This window comes from Scomber scombrus, chromosome 10, assembly GCF_963691925.1.
Source record: "Scomber scombrus chromosome 10, fScoSco1.1, whole genome shotgun sequence".
NCBI lineage: Eukaryota > Metazoa > Chordata > Actinopteri > Scombriformes > Scombridae > Scomber > Scomber scombrus.
Genome location: NC_084979.1, coordinates 669090 through 687850, shown reverse-complemented (window position 1 = coordinate 687850; position 18761 = coordinate 669090). Strand labels below are relative to the sequence as shown.

At 38.2% G+C, this 18761-nt stretch overlaps 1 protein-coding gene across 2 annotated transcripts; it reads left to right on the top strand.

Annotated features, from left to right (window-relative positions):
• The first annotated feature begins 4107 nt into the window (after positions 1 to 4107).
• LOC133988305 (mitochondrial carrier homolog 1-like) lies at positions 4108 to 18310 on the top strand. 2 transcript variants are annotated; one of them, XM_062427917.1, is made up of 12 exons: positions 4108 to 4341; positions 5887 to 5971; positions 6806 to 6912; positions 8171 to 8230; positions 9774 to 9831; positions 10297 to 10348; positions 10541 to 10600; positions 10703 to 10796; positions 13802 to 13849; positions 14302 to 14369; positions 15483 to 15558; positions 16653 to 18310. In XM_062427917.1, exons 1-12 carry the CDS (start codon positions 4186 to 4188, stop codon positions 16725 to 16727), a joined length of 939 nt encoding a protein of 312 aa, XP_062283901.1. In that variant the 5' UTR covers positions 4108 to 4185; the 3' UTR covers positions 16728 to 18310. The 2 variants fall into 2 exon arrangements, with proteins under 2 accessions (XP_062283901.1, XP_062283900.1); XM_062427916.1 differs by having other exon boundaries at positions 8168 to 8230.
• Positions 18311 to 18761: the final 451 nt, after the last annotated feature.

Sequence of the window (18761 nt, the reverse complement as noted above, 5' to 3'; positions counted from 1 at the left end):
CTGAGAACACCTGAGAAAAACATGCCTGTTACTCTTTAACAAATCAGACAATAGAAGCACAATTGAAAATATTACTAAAAGATATGACTGAAAAGGTCTTCATCATCACTTAGAACAGTGCTGTAATATTGCAAAACTTTAAGAATAATACAAATAAATAAAGCTTAATAATTATGTTTGTTGCTGTTGTTTTTGGCTACATGGTGGCAGAACTCAAGAACAAGCTGAAAATCATACACATGTAGAGCTTTCCTGGTATTAACTATTAACTAATGGTATGTCTGGTATTACAATATAAATGAAATACCACTTCCAAACATCCCAGCTGTAACTGAAAGTGTGACTGTATAATCTTAACCCACTGTAAACCCTTATCTCAACTGTTCCTATTTATTGAAATTAAAAAGGACATTTTCTATGAAATTATATTATTTATTACGCAAAATTTAAATTAAATAAAACAAGGCACCTGTGGTGATTTCTTAGGGTGTTAATTGAGTTAGCGAAACAAAAAACAGTATACAACAGTCCTTTTTCTACCAAGGCAAGGCAAATGAAATGACCTTTAAAACCTGCCTAACTGTAAAACTATGACACCTCTGCATCACAATACTTAAGGTACTTGGCAGTTTTTAACCCTGCAGGAAATAACCTGTATATATATGTATTGTATATATATATATATGTATTGTATATATATTGACCTGCTTTCAAAATGTGACTCCATCTAAATCTGAAGACAACCCCACTGACCTCACAGGGTGAAATCCATACAGCGTTAATACAGATAATAAAACAAACAAGCTGTGTGTGTATATGAGAACAGAAAGAATATGTTCCTGGGATCAATAAAGGATGAAAAGAGAAGAAGCTTTTAATTAAAATGAACCAGGGAAGATCTTACTTAACCCAGCCTTGTGGATATTAATGACTACAAGACTCAATTATTCAAATTTATGATCAGTTGACAGGCAAAGAGATTTAGTTTAGACTCATGTCTAATGGTAGGACAGATGTTCATCTGCTCTCATACATGAACTGATACTCTCAATCCAAACTGTTTTCATAATATACCAAAATATGACTAAAGTTGATCTGCTCGATCAAAAGGCGCCAAATCTCACACTGACAATAGTCAACATCAATCAAAGCTGGTAGTCAACATTCCAAACAGGTAATACTTTCACAGGAGACAAGTACTTTTTTTCTCTTGTATTTTTCTGGCCAGTGGCAGGGCTGTAGAGATGGTGGTTGCAGTCACACTATCACTTTGGTCCAGACTAATTGTGGAATAGTTTAAGTGAAATATTGTCCCCGGAGGATGCTTCCTAATGTGTTTGGTGATTTCCCCTGACTTCTCTTCTAGTGCCACCATGAAGTCAAAATGTCACTTTGTCCAATACTTAATGACAGACAATACTTTGTTTTGAGCAACAATGTGTGTGTGAGCAAGGCATGCTTTGTTTTTGCCTTTTTTTTTTTTTTTTAAATCAACTCCTGAGGAAAATATTTGGCTGTTTAGCAGCTAAATGCTCCACTAGTAGAGCAGGTCATTTACAATGGGTTTATCAGAACTTTTTCATTGCCTGCTGCTGGTGAAAACAAGGTTGAAACAAATTGTGAATTTGGGCCATGAAAACCAGAGCATTGTGCTGAAAGAGGCAAACAAGCTCTGAAGAACTGATGGGAATTGCAGAGTTGTTTATAATTCTCTGTGGGTTTGATACTAGGTGCAGTCCTTTTCAAATGTGATTGATATGTAAATATTAATTATAAAGAAATGTTAACCATCAGATGAATCTATACATCTGATGTAGCATCATAGCATACATTATAGTACAATAAGTAGTGTCAGACTTGTTGTGATGGAAGAATGGATTGGCTCTTAAAGCCTCATTTTTACTACCACTGCATCACTGCTTAGACAGCAGCAGTATCAAATAACTGATGTATCCATTTGCAGACTAAAGGCTTGTGTCTGTCAGAGTGAATGGAAACAGTCAGTGGGCTGAAACCAGAATCTTCTATGATGACTGTAAATCAACTGACCCACTGTGTCTGCTTGTTAAATTATACTTGCTTGGGAGTGTGTGTGTGTGTGTGTGTGTGTGTGTGTGTGTGTGTGTGTGTGTGTGTGTTTGTGTGTGTGTGTGTGTGTGTGTGTGTGTGTGTGTGTGTGTGTGTGTGTTTGAGAGCGAGTGAGAGGGAGCAAAAGAAGATATTATTATATAGAGCAATTTGTGTTACATTGCATCAGTATGCAAAGTGTTATACAAATAAAGTCTGACTGATTGATTGTTATGAACTGAAATTCAATTTTCCATGAATGACATGGTGATGACACTGTGCACAAACAATGACACCAGATGATATGTTAATTAAAGTGTATTGTTGACATTTACTCTATTTGAGTGAACGTAGATAAATTAGTGTTACATTTCGACTCTATTTCTACAATGATGTGTCTGTTAGGTAGGAACAACATTATGAATCAGACAATCGGAATACTGGATTATCATTTTTATTATTGTTGTATTGTTCAATCAAATTGAATTGAATTGGCCGTTCATCTGCTTTGACCAGTTGGGTTGATAGAGAAAGAACATAGAGAGGCACAATAACAACAATAATAATTATAGAAATATGACTAACAAAGAAAGACAAAGCACAACATGAAAAGTAAGTACAAAGACAGACAGAAGACAGGACAGAAATGCTGAAATGTATATATAGGTGGGCTGCATGTGGTATTGTGTTGGTGTATGGCAAAAGCAGATATATCTGAAGAATAAAATACACAACAACAAAAATAATATGCAAAATAATCAAATAAAAAAAGAAGAGCATAAAATAAGGCATAAAAATATAAGGCAAAGGTCTGTTTAAAGGAATGAGGTGATAAACCATGGGGCTGGCATAGGACAGTGGTTTCCAACCTTTTTTTTGCTTATGACCATTTAATACAGGCATGTCTAAACTATTCCATAAAGGTCTATATGGCTGCAGGTTTTTATTCCAAACAAGCAAGAGCACACCAGCAGGCTTGACTCATCTAATCAACTGATCTTAGTCTTAAGGCAGTTGATTAGTAGAGGACTAAGCTTTCCCTCCACTGACCATAACAGGAATTGTTAGTCACTGCCAGCAAGAGACAGGTACTAGCTTATTTTCATATTATCACATAAATTCAAAATGTTTCCACCCTTTATACTTACTTCTTTAACTATGACCCAACTAAGTTGAAAGAATTTAGTATTTAAATCCAAAATGACATACATATAAAAATGAAATCTTTCTTTAATCGGAACACAGCTCACACTGAACCATGTATTATGACGCTTTAAATGTAGTATTGCATTTTGGGTCCTGACTTGAAGAGAAGACACCTAGGACCATTGCAAGGCTAACAGCGCCACCTGCTGGAAATGAAGTGCTCCCCTTTTCAAACCCTGCTGTTGACTTCAAATGCAAAGTGAATTGAACATGGACTGTCCTTATTGAATGGGTTGTAAAATGAGTCTGTTTTTCTTGTCATTCCTGATTCCTGTATGGTGGTAAATACTATTCTAATTTATGTAAATAACATATATTTAAACTTCCATTCATGAGGACATGAACTGCCATTAAATATATATTGTATGAGTGATACAAGTTGGTTTCCATTACAGTTGCATAGCGATGATAATACCCAATGAAACATAGTGTAACAAACTTTTAAAATAAGAGCATTAAAAGTAAATGAGAAGAATATAGACTAGAACATGGGTCTTAGTGGGATATAATTGAATAAATAAGTTTTAAAAAACAACTTCTGAACATGAACATAATTGCAGCCATGTCTTAATCTAATCTTTACAAAATGTTTTGTCCCATCTTCATCATCACCATCACTGGTCCTGATGACGGATGATCTGGATCCGCGCTCTCACGTGATGTTGAGCAGCTACTTTTCGATAATGAAACTACTTATTACAACACCATGTTCTCTCTAATATTTCTTTAACTGAAACAGTTCTGGAACATTAGTAGGCCTATTATTTTGAAGGTGGAGAGCGGAAGTTATCACAGTCACCTCAACTCTGACACCAACAGGCCGCAGCTGGATCCATACTGGACCCATACAGGAGCCCTCCCCTCTGAGCGGGGATGAACAGGAGGAAGCATCAGCCTCCTTCACGGTAATTCATGATGGAATCATCAGATAACCTGTCCGCTCAGGCGGGCGGTGTGGAGCGGGACGCTGCAACGACACCCGTGGATGTGGACACCGCAGTTCTGCTACTGGGAGCGGGAGTGACAGCCATCACACACCCGCTGTTATATGTCAAGCTGCTAATACAGGTAGCTAATGGAACTAGCTTACAGCAACCTTAATAATGTTTAACAGACAGAGTGAGCTCTGATGTTTCCTCTGCTCACAGGAGAAGACGGTGAAGTTAGTTCTCGTTTCGGGGTTAGAGGAAACATAATGATATGTAGCTGCACATTTTCGCCACCTACACTTGTGAAAGAGTGATAGACATCAAAGCAAAAGCCTTAACGCTGTTTAAACCCACTGTCACTTTTGTCAAACCTTTTTTTGTTTATGAAAAAGGAAAAAAGGGCAATTTCACAGTTTTGTCCCCATCCAGGCCACATTAGAACAGGTTCAGTGACCACTACAGTTAGATCTGTCATATCTCCACTATGTTACCAAACACAACAGACACTCATTAAAACACAGTTTCAGATAAGTGTAAGTGGTGAATAAACATCATGATTTATCATTCCTTTAACTTCTCCCTTAACCCCACATTGTAAAGTGACTTCAGCATGGTAGACAGGAGGTGATGTGTGTGTGTGTGTGTGTGTGTGTGTGTGTGTGTGTGTGTGTGTGTGTGTGTGTGTGTGTGTGTGGGTGTGTGTGTGTGTGTGTGTGTGGCAGAGAGCAGTTGGGTTGTGCAGATGAGAGTTGACTGACAACAATGTTTTTTTGTCTATTTACGACAGTTTTGTTCCAGTAACTTCTCAATTATGGCTGCGCAATTTTTCACAATCAAATATAGTGTGTCACAAATGACCTCAGTGTTGCCTTAAAGTGAAAACATGTACTGCTTGCTGCTGTTACTTGTACAAGCAGCAGAATTTGAGAATGCATCATAGCATAACAGCTATATCTCATCTCTTCCCCTGGCTTTCTTATGAGTAGTTACGAGGTTATAATCTCTGTCACACTAGCAGTCAAACATGGCTAAATCAGGATCCAAAAATGATTAGAGAAAACTTCTTTTCCAACAGGAGTTGGAATAGCATTTGGCTAAATGCATTTAGCCATGTTTGACTGCTAGTGTTGGTGATGCAGCACCCTGTTCTTCAGAGTGATTATTAGAGGTGGAAAGATCCAGCAGAGAAAAAGAGTTTACCATTAGCACTTTATCAGTTCCTAAGTGGCAATAGCATTGGCATCAGATACTAAAACGAACATAGGTGGGTTGTGGGGAACACAAATAAATGTTGCACACAGTAATTGCCCATTTTCCTTATCGAGTCATCTGTACAATATTTTTTTTAAAGCCACATGATTAATTACTTTGTTAACACACCATTTTCAGTGTTTTTCTTGGTGATTGTTACTGGGCTGGCTTACGTCAATTCAAAAATTCCAGAAGTGTCATTTGCCCTGTCGTCTCCATCATGGTCATTTTTATACTGTGTTGTAAAATCTCCAAAAAAATGTTGGAAAAAAAATAAAAATAGCCAAAACTGAGAGAAAAATATGTATTTTTATATGTAACTGGCTTAATGTGGATGCTCACCAAGGGCCATGATGTTATTGGTCATTAACCAATTGTTGTTCCCATGATGCAGAGGAGCAATTTATAATCTCTATTTTCACTTTTTTTCCAGGTGGGTCATGAACCTCTTCCCCCAGCTGTGGGCACTACTATGTTTGGAAGGAAAGTTTTGTACCTTCCCGGCTTCTTCTCCTATGGTGAGTCGGCTCTGATTAATCAATGGTTCACTGGTTGACTGTACTTGAGTTAAAGGACTATTCCAGTGGTTTAACATGTTTAACCCAAATAACTTAAAAAATGTCTGCTTCTATTAGTGCCAGTCATTTGCCACACACAGCTACGTTTCAGCTTTGTAATATTTAATATAAAGTTTATTCTCTAAACTTTCCAAATGAATTTTATGTTCAGGTGATACAGGTTGTCTAACTCGTCACATCACATAACGCCAGTACTGTCCTCTCTCCACTGGCTTCCTGTCCATTTAAGATTGATTTTCAAACTTTATTTCTCTCTTAAATGGTCTGACACCAACTTATCTAGCAGAACTCCTGCATTATCACACTTCAGTGAAAGCACTGAGGTTGACCAACCAGATGCTCTTGTATGTTCCAAGGTCCAGACACAAAAATGTAGGCGACCCAGCCTGTGCATTGGCTTCCCCTAAGGACTGCTCAGACCCTAAAAACTTTGAAGTTGCTGCTGAAGACCCACTTCTTCTTGTTGGCTTTCAATTGAGAGTTGAGCTTGACACCTTGACTTGCTCTTGTATTTTGCCAGAATTCTTTTATTATAATGTTTGTTTTATTTTATTCCCATTTGTTATGTGTTTTTATATGTACTGTGGTTTATTTAATTGTGCTGTACAAATAAGATTTGACTTGACTTGACTCATGCTATTGTCTTATTATTAGCGTTGGGAAACAGCTGTTGGTAATGTAAATTGTATGCACGTAGGATTTACTGGACTGATTGTGCAAAACCACTGGAATGGTCCTTTAAGGGCAGCTGGCAGTGAATGGATTTGTTTTCAGCACAGCATATTGTGACAGTGGATGGAAAGAGGGGACTCTTCCGTGGCCTCTCACCACGTATCGTGTCCAGTGCCATCTCCACTGTGGTCAGGAGCAAAGTTAAACAGGTAAACAAGGATCGAAACTATTATTGTACAAATGTCTCAACTATGTTTAACTTAATTTACTATATGAAGCATCTTAGTCATAAGCACATTCATTTGTGTTTTCTTCAACTGAGTGTTGTGTCATGGTGTCACCATAAAGAAATGCAATCATCTCTCAAAGGGTAATGAAGCAGCCTGCACTTTAGAGGAGAAAGCATTTCTTAAAGCGGTTTCCATTTCTGGTTCTGTGAAATCAAGAGAAACATTTTGTTCAACAGTAGCAGCAAAACACAGTCAAAACCTATGTAAAAGCTACTCAACCTCATCCAGTACATGCACAGTATAATCCAAATCATGCTCAGTCAGACCCTGAGTAGGCTCTCCTCTGTTTTCTGTCAGTGCAAGCTTGGACAAAGGCTCAGCTCCATACATACACATTGGACAGCAGACAGCAGAGCACTGAGGCAACAACAGAGGAAATTAAACTTACTTTATGCTATATTTTAATAGAGTGCTCCTTATTGGTAAGTTCAAAAAAATGTGCCAGTAAAGGAGAAGGTACATGCAATTTATCAGACAAGTGTTACACAAGCAGAAAATAAACTTGTAGAAATGTGACATGTTTGACTGCTCTCCCTGCAGTCTACTCACTGTACCCTCTTGTTCACAGTTTGTGTGTTTTACAGCCACACAGAGCTCGTTATGCTAATATCAATAGTATCATAGTATTATAGTCACAGAACCTAATTAGACATGAATCCTAAAATGAGTTTAAATTCTTATAAACTTTGAGACTGAAACCCACCGTAAGTGTTCCTACTAATTGACCCCTCATATATGTTAATGGGGTGGACAAAAGAAATTGAACACTTTTCAATATACTGCACACCAGTACACCATTCGCTGTGTCCTCCTAATATACACAAAGTAGAACTATGGTAGAGCTGTTGTATTGGATTGCATTAGATTGCACAGGTCTTCATTATTAGGTGCAGACAATATATATTGGTTTATCTTTGCACCTCTAATACTGTGTGTGTGTGTGTGTGTGTGTGTGTGTGTGTGTGTGTGTGTGTGTGTGTGTGTGTGTGTGTGTGTGTGTGTGTGTGTGCGTGCGTGCGTGTGTGCGTGTGTGTGTGTCTGTGTGGATAAATAGACAGACAGACAGATTGATTGATGGACATAGATATACTGTAGATATAGATAGAATGTTTTTAAACCATTATAGGTATACGTGTGAAGGATTTCAAATGATTTTTTGTTGTTATTTATTCAGCAGGTGGAGCTTCTGTCCAAAACAGATGAGCTGCAGTTTTCACTCAGGAAAGTGGTCAAAGAGGTGAGAGGTCAGCAGCTCCTGGATAACATGAAAAGGGTTAGGTAACTTTCAGATGTCTGCATATACGTACTATAAGGACATTTCAAATGATACTGTGCTCTACTCAGGACAACAGAAAATGCATAGATACGTTGCTGATACAGTAGATTCCAGTTATTAGATGTATCCGTGTTGTAGGCAGAAGTAGACACACAGTACTGCGGTGCCACCTCACTTGTAACCCCATGTATAATGTGTGTAATTGCTTTTGCCAGTAAAACTGTCCATGACATCCTGTAGAACATACAAAGTATTAGGGGTCATATTAGGGGTGTCACGATCTCGATTGTAAATCGAATATCGATCGAAATCAAGATGTAGCCACGCCCCCAATGTCACTTCCTGCAGGCAAGTCAAGAGGGAAAAAAACATGTGTTGAAATGTGGCGAGTCAACATTATGTCCTCTAACCTGAACCTGCAGCCGGTAAAAATACACCATGGCAACCTCTGATAGAGGAGACACATCAACCAAACTCGAACTGGTTGTCTGTAGTGCGTGCTCTTGCTCGCTCGCTGCAGATTCCGGAAGATTGTATATCATTTGCGGGCGTCAGGGAGACGCTATCAATATACAGGACACTCCGGGAGAGTTGGGATGTCTGCACTAAAGCAATAACCAGCTCTATAGGGGTATTTGTAGCACCAGAGATGCAACTGTTAACACTGTTAGGACAGTTAACACACTTAATTGTTCAGGGATGTTTATGGACATTAGGCTGTTTTCATTTAGTTTTTGTTTTATTGTGAACTTGAATATCATCTAAAAGGGTCACAAGATGATTCTTTTGTTTACAGTAAGTTTCCAATTGACTGCTGAAACAAGTTATTGTTACATTATATTGCTAATAAATTATTTAATTTTGACAGTAAAGCCTGGGCATCTGTGCTAAAAGGACCCAAAAAAAGGGATTGAGAATCGAATCGCATCGTGACCTTAAAATCGAAATAAAATCGAATTGAGGATTTGGAGAATCGTGACACCCCTACTTCATATTGTGATTGCATTCTGACCAGGGATCACTAAAGATCAATGATCAGTGATCTGCCTACATGGGGCCGATGGTGAGCTGCCACCCAGCAGATCTAAGCATCATGTTTCCTAGACAAAATTCCATTTTTAAAGTAATATCTTTCTTATTTTTATGAAGTGTTGTATTTCTTCTGATTACAAGGACAGTAATCATGGTGCTTGATGACAGAAATCATAAGCCTGCAGGTAATTGCTGCTGAGTTTAATGAGACAGTAGAGGTTGCACAGAAGCTACCTTCACGTTATGTTTTCAAAAAGTCTGTCACAACTAATGTTTTAAGACTAAATAACTTCCACATGCACACCGACTACCTTCATCTTTCTACCTGGAACATCTCTGTTTTCACTGGCAGTGGAAATGTGTTCAGCTCCACTCTGACATCGCAGGAATGGTGCAACACATAACTCAGCTGCTGGATTTATCTATCGCTTTAATTCATATTGTTGTTCTTTAAACGGTTTCCTCTCTCCAGACCTCACATGAAATGATCATCCAGTGCCTGTCCAGAGTAGCCACTCATCCTTTTCATGGTACGTCATCATTTTTCTGATTAAAAAGGAGGAATGAAGGAAATAGCAGCATATCAGGAATATCAGTCCTTCCTCACCCAGTTCTGTCAAAGTTTATTTCACCATAAAAAGAAGTTCATATGCCTTTGTTTACATGGCTTAGTTCTGGAAGCTTCCTCCCACACAACCAAAGCCAGAGCTGCAACTTATACATTTCATCACTGATTAGTGTAAAGTTTTATAAAGTAGTTAGTAGTTCTGGTGCTTGGGTATTTTTTGACCAATAATCTAAATCCCAACAAAATTCAATGATATAAAGGAGAGAAATACAGCAAATCCCTGGAAATGGAAACCAGCAAAACAATCAGTTTTGTGCTGTATACAGGATGTGCCATGTGTTCAGTCCCTTTCAAGCTCATATTACAAGTGACATGTAACTGAATATCTGAATGAAAAATGTAGCTGATCACCTGTTTCCTTTGGCAGTTATGTCAGTGCGATGTATGGCCCAGTTTGTAGGCAGAGAGGTCAAGTACAGGTAAGGCTTCATATGCTGCATGCTTAACTAATAACATTAAATGAACTAAAAACATTCATTTGAAATATTTTTCTACAATAACAGCACCCCTTAACCCCTTGACTGTTTTTGGATGGGATGTGAGTTTTTGGTACACACAAACAATGCTGGTACCGTAATTTAATCTCATCACTGTTTCTGTCATGTATGCAGTGGAATATTCAGGTGTGTTGTCAGGATTTTTAAGGAAGAAGGAGTCACTGGATTCTATGTGTGAGTCATAATTTCACTGCTCATTGGTAAAATTCTAACTACATATTCATCTTTGACCTCCATGAGTCTGACCAGTGTTTTTTGTGGCTTGCTGTGTTGCAGTGGTCTCATACCTCATGTGCTGGGAGAGGTCCTCTTCCTGTGGTGTTGCAACCTCCTGGCTCACTTTATTAATACCTATGCTGTAGATGAAAGTGTATGCGCGTCTTCTTCACAGATAGTAACTCTTTCTTTGTTAGTATAACAGGGAAAATAAATATTTGTGTTTTAGAGGTCTGACCACATTGAGCTGGAATTGCGTGTTTCTTCCTGAGAATGAGATGTTTATCTATCAATCAATCAATCAATCAATCAATATTTATTTATATAGCGCCAAAACACAGCAAAAGTCATCAGAAGGCATTTTTCACATAGGGTAGGTCTAGACCATACTCTAACTTACTTTAAAGAAACCCAACATTCCCCCATGAGCAGCACTTGGCAACAGCGATGAGTTTAGATGAATATCAGGCTCATGTCTGTGTGTTTAGTACACAGCTGGAGTCAGGACATGGTTAGCATAGCTTAGCATAAAGACTGAAAAGGGGGGAAACAAAGAGCCTGACTCTATCCAAAGCTCAAAAATATGCTTACAGTTGTGTTCAGACAGATATCTGCCTGCATGGAAAAAGTTCCCATTAACTTGAATGCAGCCAGTTGGGTAACACAGCCAGTGTACCAACACAGCTGGGGTACCAATGCAAAGGGTTCAGAAAAACAAAAAGGTTGGGGCAGCTGTGTCTCATGAGGTAGAGAGATCATCCACCAATTGGAAGATTGGCGGTTCAAATCCCGGCTCCTCCGGTCCACATGTCCATGTGTCCTTGGGCAAGATACTTAACCCTAAATTGCTCCTGATGGCTGCACCATCAGTGTATGAATGGGTGTGACTGGTTATTCTCCATCTGATGAGCAGGTTGGCACACTATGTGGTAGCTCCTATCATCAGTGTATGAATGTGTGTGAATGAGTGAATGTGACATATAGTGTAAAAGAGCTTTGAGTGGTCAAAAAGACTAGAACAGTACTATATAAGTACAGTCCATTTCCATACTAAACTGGATCAGTGGATCTAGCAAGGCACTGTGTTAGTCACATGCATGCAAGCACTAATTCCTGGTAGCATTAAACTCGCGCACTCACACGCTGAAGCACGGATGTCCCCCCTCCCCTGTCCCCTGCTGTCCTGCACTCACATTATCCCAACCGTACCGTACTTAAGCACGGTTACCTCCCACACATTGTGTAAAAACATATAGACAGTTTACTCTCATAAAACATGCACAGGTGTGTGTTGGCGTGCTGTGCGCCGGTAAAACACAACACAGCCGATCAATTAGCACAACTCACTATGATTAAAAAGTGCAAGCTTGTTCTTCTGAGTCATGCCTGTGTAGTATGCAGTACTACAGATACTTGTGTAAAAAGACTCTAGTAAAAGCAGGCGTACTGATTTAACTCTTTACGCCAGTAAAAGTAAGACTTAGTTTAATGACTTAGAAGTCGCCAAATGACTTACTTTAACGAATTTCGTTAGTTTATATAATGCAGATTTGTAAAATATGACTTTTATGAGGCACACATAAACTTACCATTTCATAATTGTGGTAGCAGTGGTGCAGCAGATGTAATGAAGTCCACGCAGCACGCTGGATGCAAACTAATATTAAGCCTTTAGCCTTTTCATTATAATGTCCATGGACATAAATTGAGTTCTTTTGCCTTAATAATGATATAATAGTACACAACAAATGGTTGGATTGGGAACCCATATATGCATAATGTCTCCACCGCTAGCTCTCCGCTAGTGTTGCCTTTTAAAAATCGTTGATTTCCCAGGATTCCCTGGAAAATTGGCTTCTTTTCCCGGCATTTAAAATGTCTTATTTTCGGGAAAAATATTAATCCCTAGTGTGCATGCGTGACCAAGTGTACCGTGCTCAAGAACACCTCTTCCAACCGTACCGTGCCAGGGAAGTGTACTGTACTGAAGCACGGTACACTTGCACTCACACTAGCCAAATAATCCGGACTTTAGGGGGCAAACGTGCTTGTGCACGGTACGATTGCCTAGTGTGAGTACGTCCTTAGTGACATACATTACCTTCCGATCAACGTGATGAAAGTCTGCTTCAGAGTATTGTAAACCTCTGTGCTTATTAAGAAATGGTTCCATCACAATGCTCAAATAATTGTCACCTATACATTTCTATTTGTTTGTAGATATTAAACAAATGAGGAACAGGATATCTATCAGTTGAGCTGTAGGAGTGTTGTAGATGTGTTTTTGGTCAGACAAATGTTGCCCTGTTCTTCTTCTTTTTATGCTGAGTTAGGCTAACCACTTCTTGGCTCTAGCTCTCTACCTAACACAGACATAAAGTTGAACTTTTAGCCAAGTAATGGTACTGAATTTAAACTTTTACATTCTTAAGTAGTTTCCTGGATACATCGAGTTGTGGTTGCCCACCTTCTGCTCCTCAAAAGTCTCTGATCATTTCTTCAGTTTGACCCATGTGAATCTTAAGGTTATTATTGCTGTGTTTTAATGACGGTTCATCTTTTCTAGAGCCAATATTGATCAACATTTAAATAGTCTACAACTGGACACATATTGACATATATTATAAATATATTTTACGTTTTAAAATACTTTATTGTCAAAGCATTTTCAAACTTCAAGAATTTACAACAAAAGACAGTAGTTTGAAATTGATTAATGAAGGTGTTAATATCCCTGTAAATTTAGCTGCTTGCACTGCCATTGACTTTTAGCTTTGCATAATGAATCGAATACTGAAACTCTTAAAAGTTAAAGTGTAAACAGTTGTGTGTGTGTGTGTGTGTGTGTGTGTGTGTGTGTGTGTGTGTGTGTGTGTGTGTGTGTGTGTGTGTGTGTGTGTGTGTCAGAAGTTCATGCAATAGCTTTCCTAAAATTTGTGAAAATGGTACTTAAATCTTCCACAAATGATCAATAAGTGAGGTTTAAGCTAGTACTTTCCATGTTAATATGACATAATGCTGTACTGGATAGTGAGGTGATGTCATTCTAATGAAGTATTGGAAGTGCTATCAAAGCACTTAAGTACATGAAATTCAGGTTATATAGAAAGAGATTGAAGAATATTTGACTCTTGAAACTTGTCTGTATTTCTTCTACAGTTCAGCCATGCGTCAGCCGTGAGAAGCTACACTAAGTTTGTTATGGGGGTAAGTTCAACATTTAAAGGACCATCTGTTGGTGAAGTTACAGATTGCAATTAAATAAATACCCTCCTACCCCCCACCCAAGCATATAGGAGAACATATGGTGGCCACCAAAGTCGCAATAAATAAAATAGGCCATCTTTAGAGCTAGTGTTTGATTTGTCCATGTTGGGCTACTGTAGAAACATGGCAGTGCAACATGGTGGGCTCTGTAAAGAGGACCCCCTCTTAGATATATACGGGGTTCATTTTAAGCTTAAGAAAACACAACAATTCTTATTTTCAGGTGATTATACACTAATTTAAACATACATAAGAATATTATCTTCCATTTCTGCCAAGTCTGTTACATTAGATAAAATCTTACACACTGGTCCCTTAATGTAATGCTATATATGAAACGTTCCTCATGTGCACCATCATTCAATGTTAATGCAGTATTTGTTTGTCTCTAGATTGCAGTGAGTGTTCTAACATATCCATTCATGCTAGTGGCTGATCTGATGGCGGTCAACAACTGTGGGTGAGTGATTCATTTAAACATGATTAGACTTACTAATAATCAACAATCATGATACTTTCCTGTGGATACTGTTTACTGTTTTACTGTTGATGTTTTCTGTGAAACTACAATAATGATTTAACATACAGTCAGTTCATTCAGTGTCTGGTAGATCATTCCACTATGATTCATGTGAGTTGATGGGTATGCTCTGATGAAACATTATACATACTTAAAGGACAGGTTCACAAGTCTGTCCTAAAACAACAGTCAGGTTCCCTAATGAACTAGTAAAGCTGGTTTTCTTGCTGTCATCATTCCTCCTGTTCATACTGACCATCAGAAGATCTCTTCATAATACACTGACAATGGAAGTGATGGAGGACTAAATCCACAGTCCTCCTTCTGTGTAAACATGGATTTAAAAGTTGATCTGAAGCCAATATGAATCTGTGAGTTAGTTAGTTAGTTAGTCCATTTGTTGCCCAGCTGAGTGTCCCCATTGGTCGTGGCTCTTTCAATGTGAAGTGGGGCAGTTTTTCATGTCATCATGGGCATTTACAGCACTCCCACTTGTACCTTTTTTTTGGACAGTAATATGACCCAGGGGCCTCATGTGATTTAGAAATAATGGATTTTATAACTGAACTAAATATCAGAATACAAACGTTTTCTTTCCTTTGATCTTTATCACAAACGATGAACAACAGCATTAAAATATGAATGTTGCGAGTAAAACATGAGACTCATGTTGGCTGATGTATCAGTTTTGTGTCGTGTTCTTGCTGTAACTGCAGTAACTGGGCAGATATAAGCCTCGTGAATATATATCTTATGCTGTCAGTACTTTCATTTATCATTTCCACCGTAGTCTTCAGATGAGCATTTCATCTCTAGGAATTCTATACACTACCACTAACTATCGCTCTAACAAATTGGCCACAATTTTTCACACCCATACACAGTAGAGCAGTATACTAGGTCTTGACCTAGTCTTGTCATTACTATACCCCTATACCAGGTCCATTCACAGCCATCTCAGTAAGACCTGGGTATATGTGGAACTCTGTGTTTCTTAAATCTTGGCTACAGTGATGATGCTTAAGTCTGGTTGGTTGAACTTTGTGTTGTCAGGTTGACTGCTGGTCTTCCTCCTCACTCACCCATCTTTAAATCCTGGTTGCACTGTTGGAATCATCTGAGCTCGCAGGTATAATCACTCTGTTCATCTGTATGAATAAACATCTCTCAGTATGTGTCAGCATCACCACGTGTTTGGACTGAATTGACATAAGCACATGAAGTCACGCCGCATGACATATTAGGAAGTGATCATCTAAATCTTCTTCTTTACAATCAATTCATTGTGTAGGTCAGCCATAAAGCAAAAATGCTTTCTAGTTTCTCGTTGGTGAGTATCTTTGGTCCAACACTTTGATCCAGACTGAAATATTTCAACAACTATGGGATAGTGCTTTACAAACATGTAAAAAGATGTAATGAAATGAAATGAGATGAAATCAACACTTATGGGAGCCATACGTGTCCCTTGTAAATTAGATTAGAAATGAAAATATGACCAAATACCTAAAAATAATGACATTCTCAGCTGTTGTTTCTTTATTAATTAGCAAATGTTAGCATTTAGCTCAAAGCACCTCTGTGCCTACAGTTTCATGAAAAAGTATCTGACCCCTCTTGATTTATTCTGCTTTTGTAATATCTCATTCTAAATAGTTTCAGATCTTAAAACCACATTTAAATGAAAACAAAAGTTACCAGAGTAAGCATAAGATAGTAAATATTGGTTATGGTGGAATTTTGGCCCACTCTTTATAGCAATGCTGTAATTCAGCCACACTGGAGTGGAGGATTTCTGAACATGAACTGCCTGTTTAAGGTCATGTCTACATAATGTCAGTGGGCTTATCACAAAAAATAAAGCAGTATACAGTAGATGATGTCCAACAGCATACATACAGATACAGATAGCAGCTTATTACTGCATGAATACAAACTTGTGAGATTGTTAAGGCTGATTGTGTACATCCAGTACAGTTGGATAATGATTCCAGTATTTCTTTTTAATCTTTTTTTTTAATTCAAAGGTATTATTGCTATATGCATCTTATTGTCATGTGTTTGTGTAGTATATGTGTTACTGTTGGGTGTAAGGAGGGCAGCAAAGTAAGAATTTCATTGCATTGTCTGAACCTCTGTGTTTTTACTATGCACATGACAATAAACTTCTTGAATCTTGAATCTTGAATGTATTTAATGGTGATATATGTTCCCTCTTGTCAGGGCCACCTCTTCAGAGGCTCCAGCTTCTTTTCCCGTCGGGTGCCAGTGACCTCCTTGCCCTCCATTGAGGACTGACATCATCATCATCACCTGCTTGACTCTTCCTCCTCCTATTCACAAATATTTTCAAAAGACACTTCCAACAGCCATGACACATATTCCTATGTTGTTGTATGTCCTGATTGTTTTTTCTTCAGACAGCCATTGTGTTGCATTCATTTCTAAACACTATAAAACTGATCAATGGACTTTTTAAACTAGTATGCATTTATCAGCTACATTATCTTTAATAAGAGTGAGTTTTTAAATCAGTCTACGATGTTACTGCATTACCCACAAATGAGGTACCACTGATTAAAAATTAGAGCATGCATTTTAAAATGGTTTGCAAAAGAATTCATGGTTTGCAATCAAGATACTAATATTTGCAAAAACACTGGTATTGTCCTTTAAAGCGATGTAACTATTGCTGACCGACTGCCACTGTGGCCACATAATGGCTTATGAATTGTAAGTCATTTTCCCAAATTCTCCTGAGTCAGTTGTTCTAGCAGGCAGTCTACAGAAAACATGCCTGCACCAAAACTGTGTTGGGGGTGTGTTGCTTCAGGTTTTACTGAGCTGATAAAAGGGGCTCGGGGATTGCTAATTTGATTAGCACATTAGCACACATGAACAGCATTCATGTTACAAAGTTACCTTCATTGTGATGTGGAAGAAGTTGAATCAGGTGTTGTGCTTTTATTTGTAGTTTTAAAATGTATGTTGCATGCTCATACTGTAACAGTATCATAGTTATCAAGTGAGCTGCCTGTTACTGTGCTAACTGTGGTAGAGTTTGTGAACATGGTTATACGTGACTGTGGCAGCACAACCACTGAGTGTGTGTTTTGTTGCTTATGAATTGAACCTTACATTTGTAACAGGGATGTTGTGCTATGTCTTCTTCCCAAATATAAATAGTCTCACTTCAAAGAATCTTTGCCCTTAAAGGGTACCTAATATGCCTTTCCTTATTTTCAGTTATATGTTAAAATGTCAGACATTCATGTTAAATATGCCGTGTCAAATCATGCAGTAAACATACTACATGTAGTAGTAATCCATGTGAGCAAAAAGCACTGGCTACAGACTGCTCTGAACACACGGTTTTCAATGTTTTTTTTCTACCTTCAGTCCGAGCTGATGTCAGCTTGTGACAAATTTCTCTCACACACACAGCGAACAAGTTCACTGCTCCAATCCACTAACATGGTGGCATTTTTCCATTGTGTCAGGCGTGTTTTTCCATTACACAGCAGGTGCAAAGTAAATTAAGTAGTTCACCTGAACTGAGGGGCTGCATAAAAGGCCAGTATTAGATAAATAGGGAGTTTTTTTTAATACTTTGAATCATACAAAGTTAGTGGCGTCCCTCAATAGAAATACAGAGCTGGAATTTGTCCCTTGAAAAATAAATTTAAATAAGGTCTTGAACTAGCAGCTTTCCTCTCATTAACAAAACAAACATCAAAAACAAAATAAATCTTTTCTCATGTATTTGCATTGTGGAATCCTTCTCTCACATCTCATCCTTATTGTTCACACAGACCTCTCAGGCAACCAACTGTGTCATCCAAACCGGTTACTGTCCTCCATTTACCAATAACTGACACAAAGCCAGTTTAGTTTTGAAGCAGCTTGAGGCGAGGATTATGTCTTATATTGACATGAACAAAAAAGTTGGGTTTTGGTTGCCTTTACTTAGATAGTACTTAGAAGCATAGAAGCCGACAGGAAACGGAGAGAGAGAAAGAGGGAAATGACCTACAGCAAAGGTCCTTGGACGGATTCGAAAAGGTGGTTCAGTAATGATGTTATTATATTATAAAGAGGTCAGGTGGTTCAGAGATAATGTTATATTATAAAGAGGTCAGGTGGTTCAGTAATGATGTTATTATATTATAAAGAGGTCAGGTGGTTCAGAGATAATGTTATATTATAAAGAGGTCAGGTGGTTCAGAGATGATGTTATTATATTATAAAGAGGTCAGGTGGTTCAGAGATGATGTTATTATATTATAAAGAGGTCAGGTGGTTCAGAGATAATGTTATGTTATAAAGAGGTCA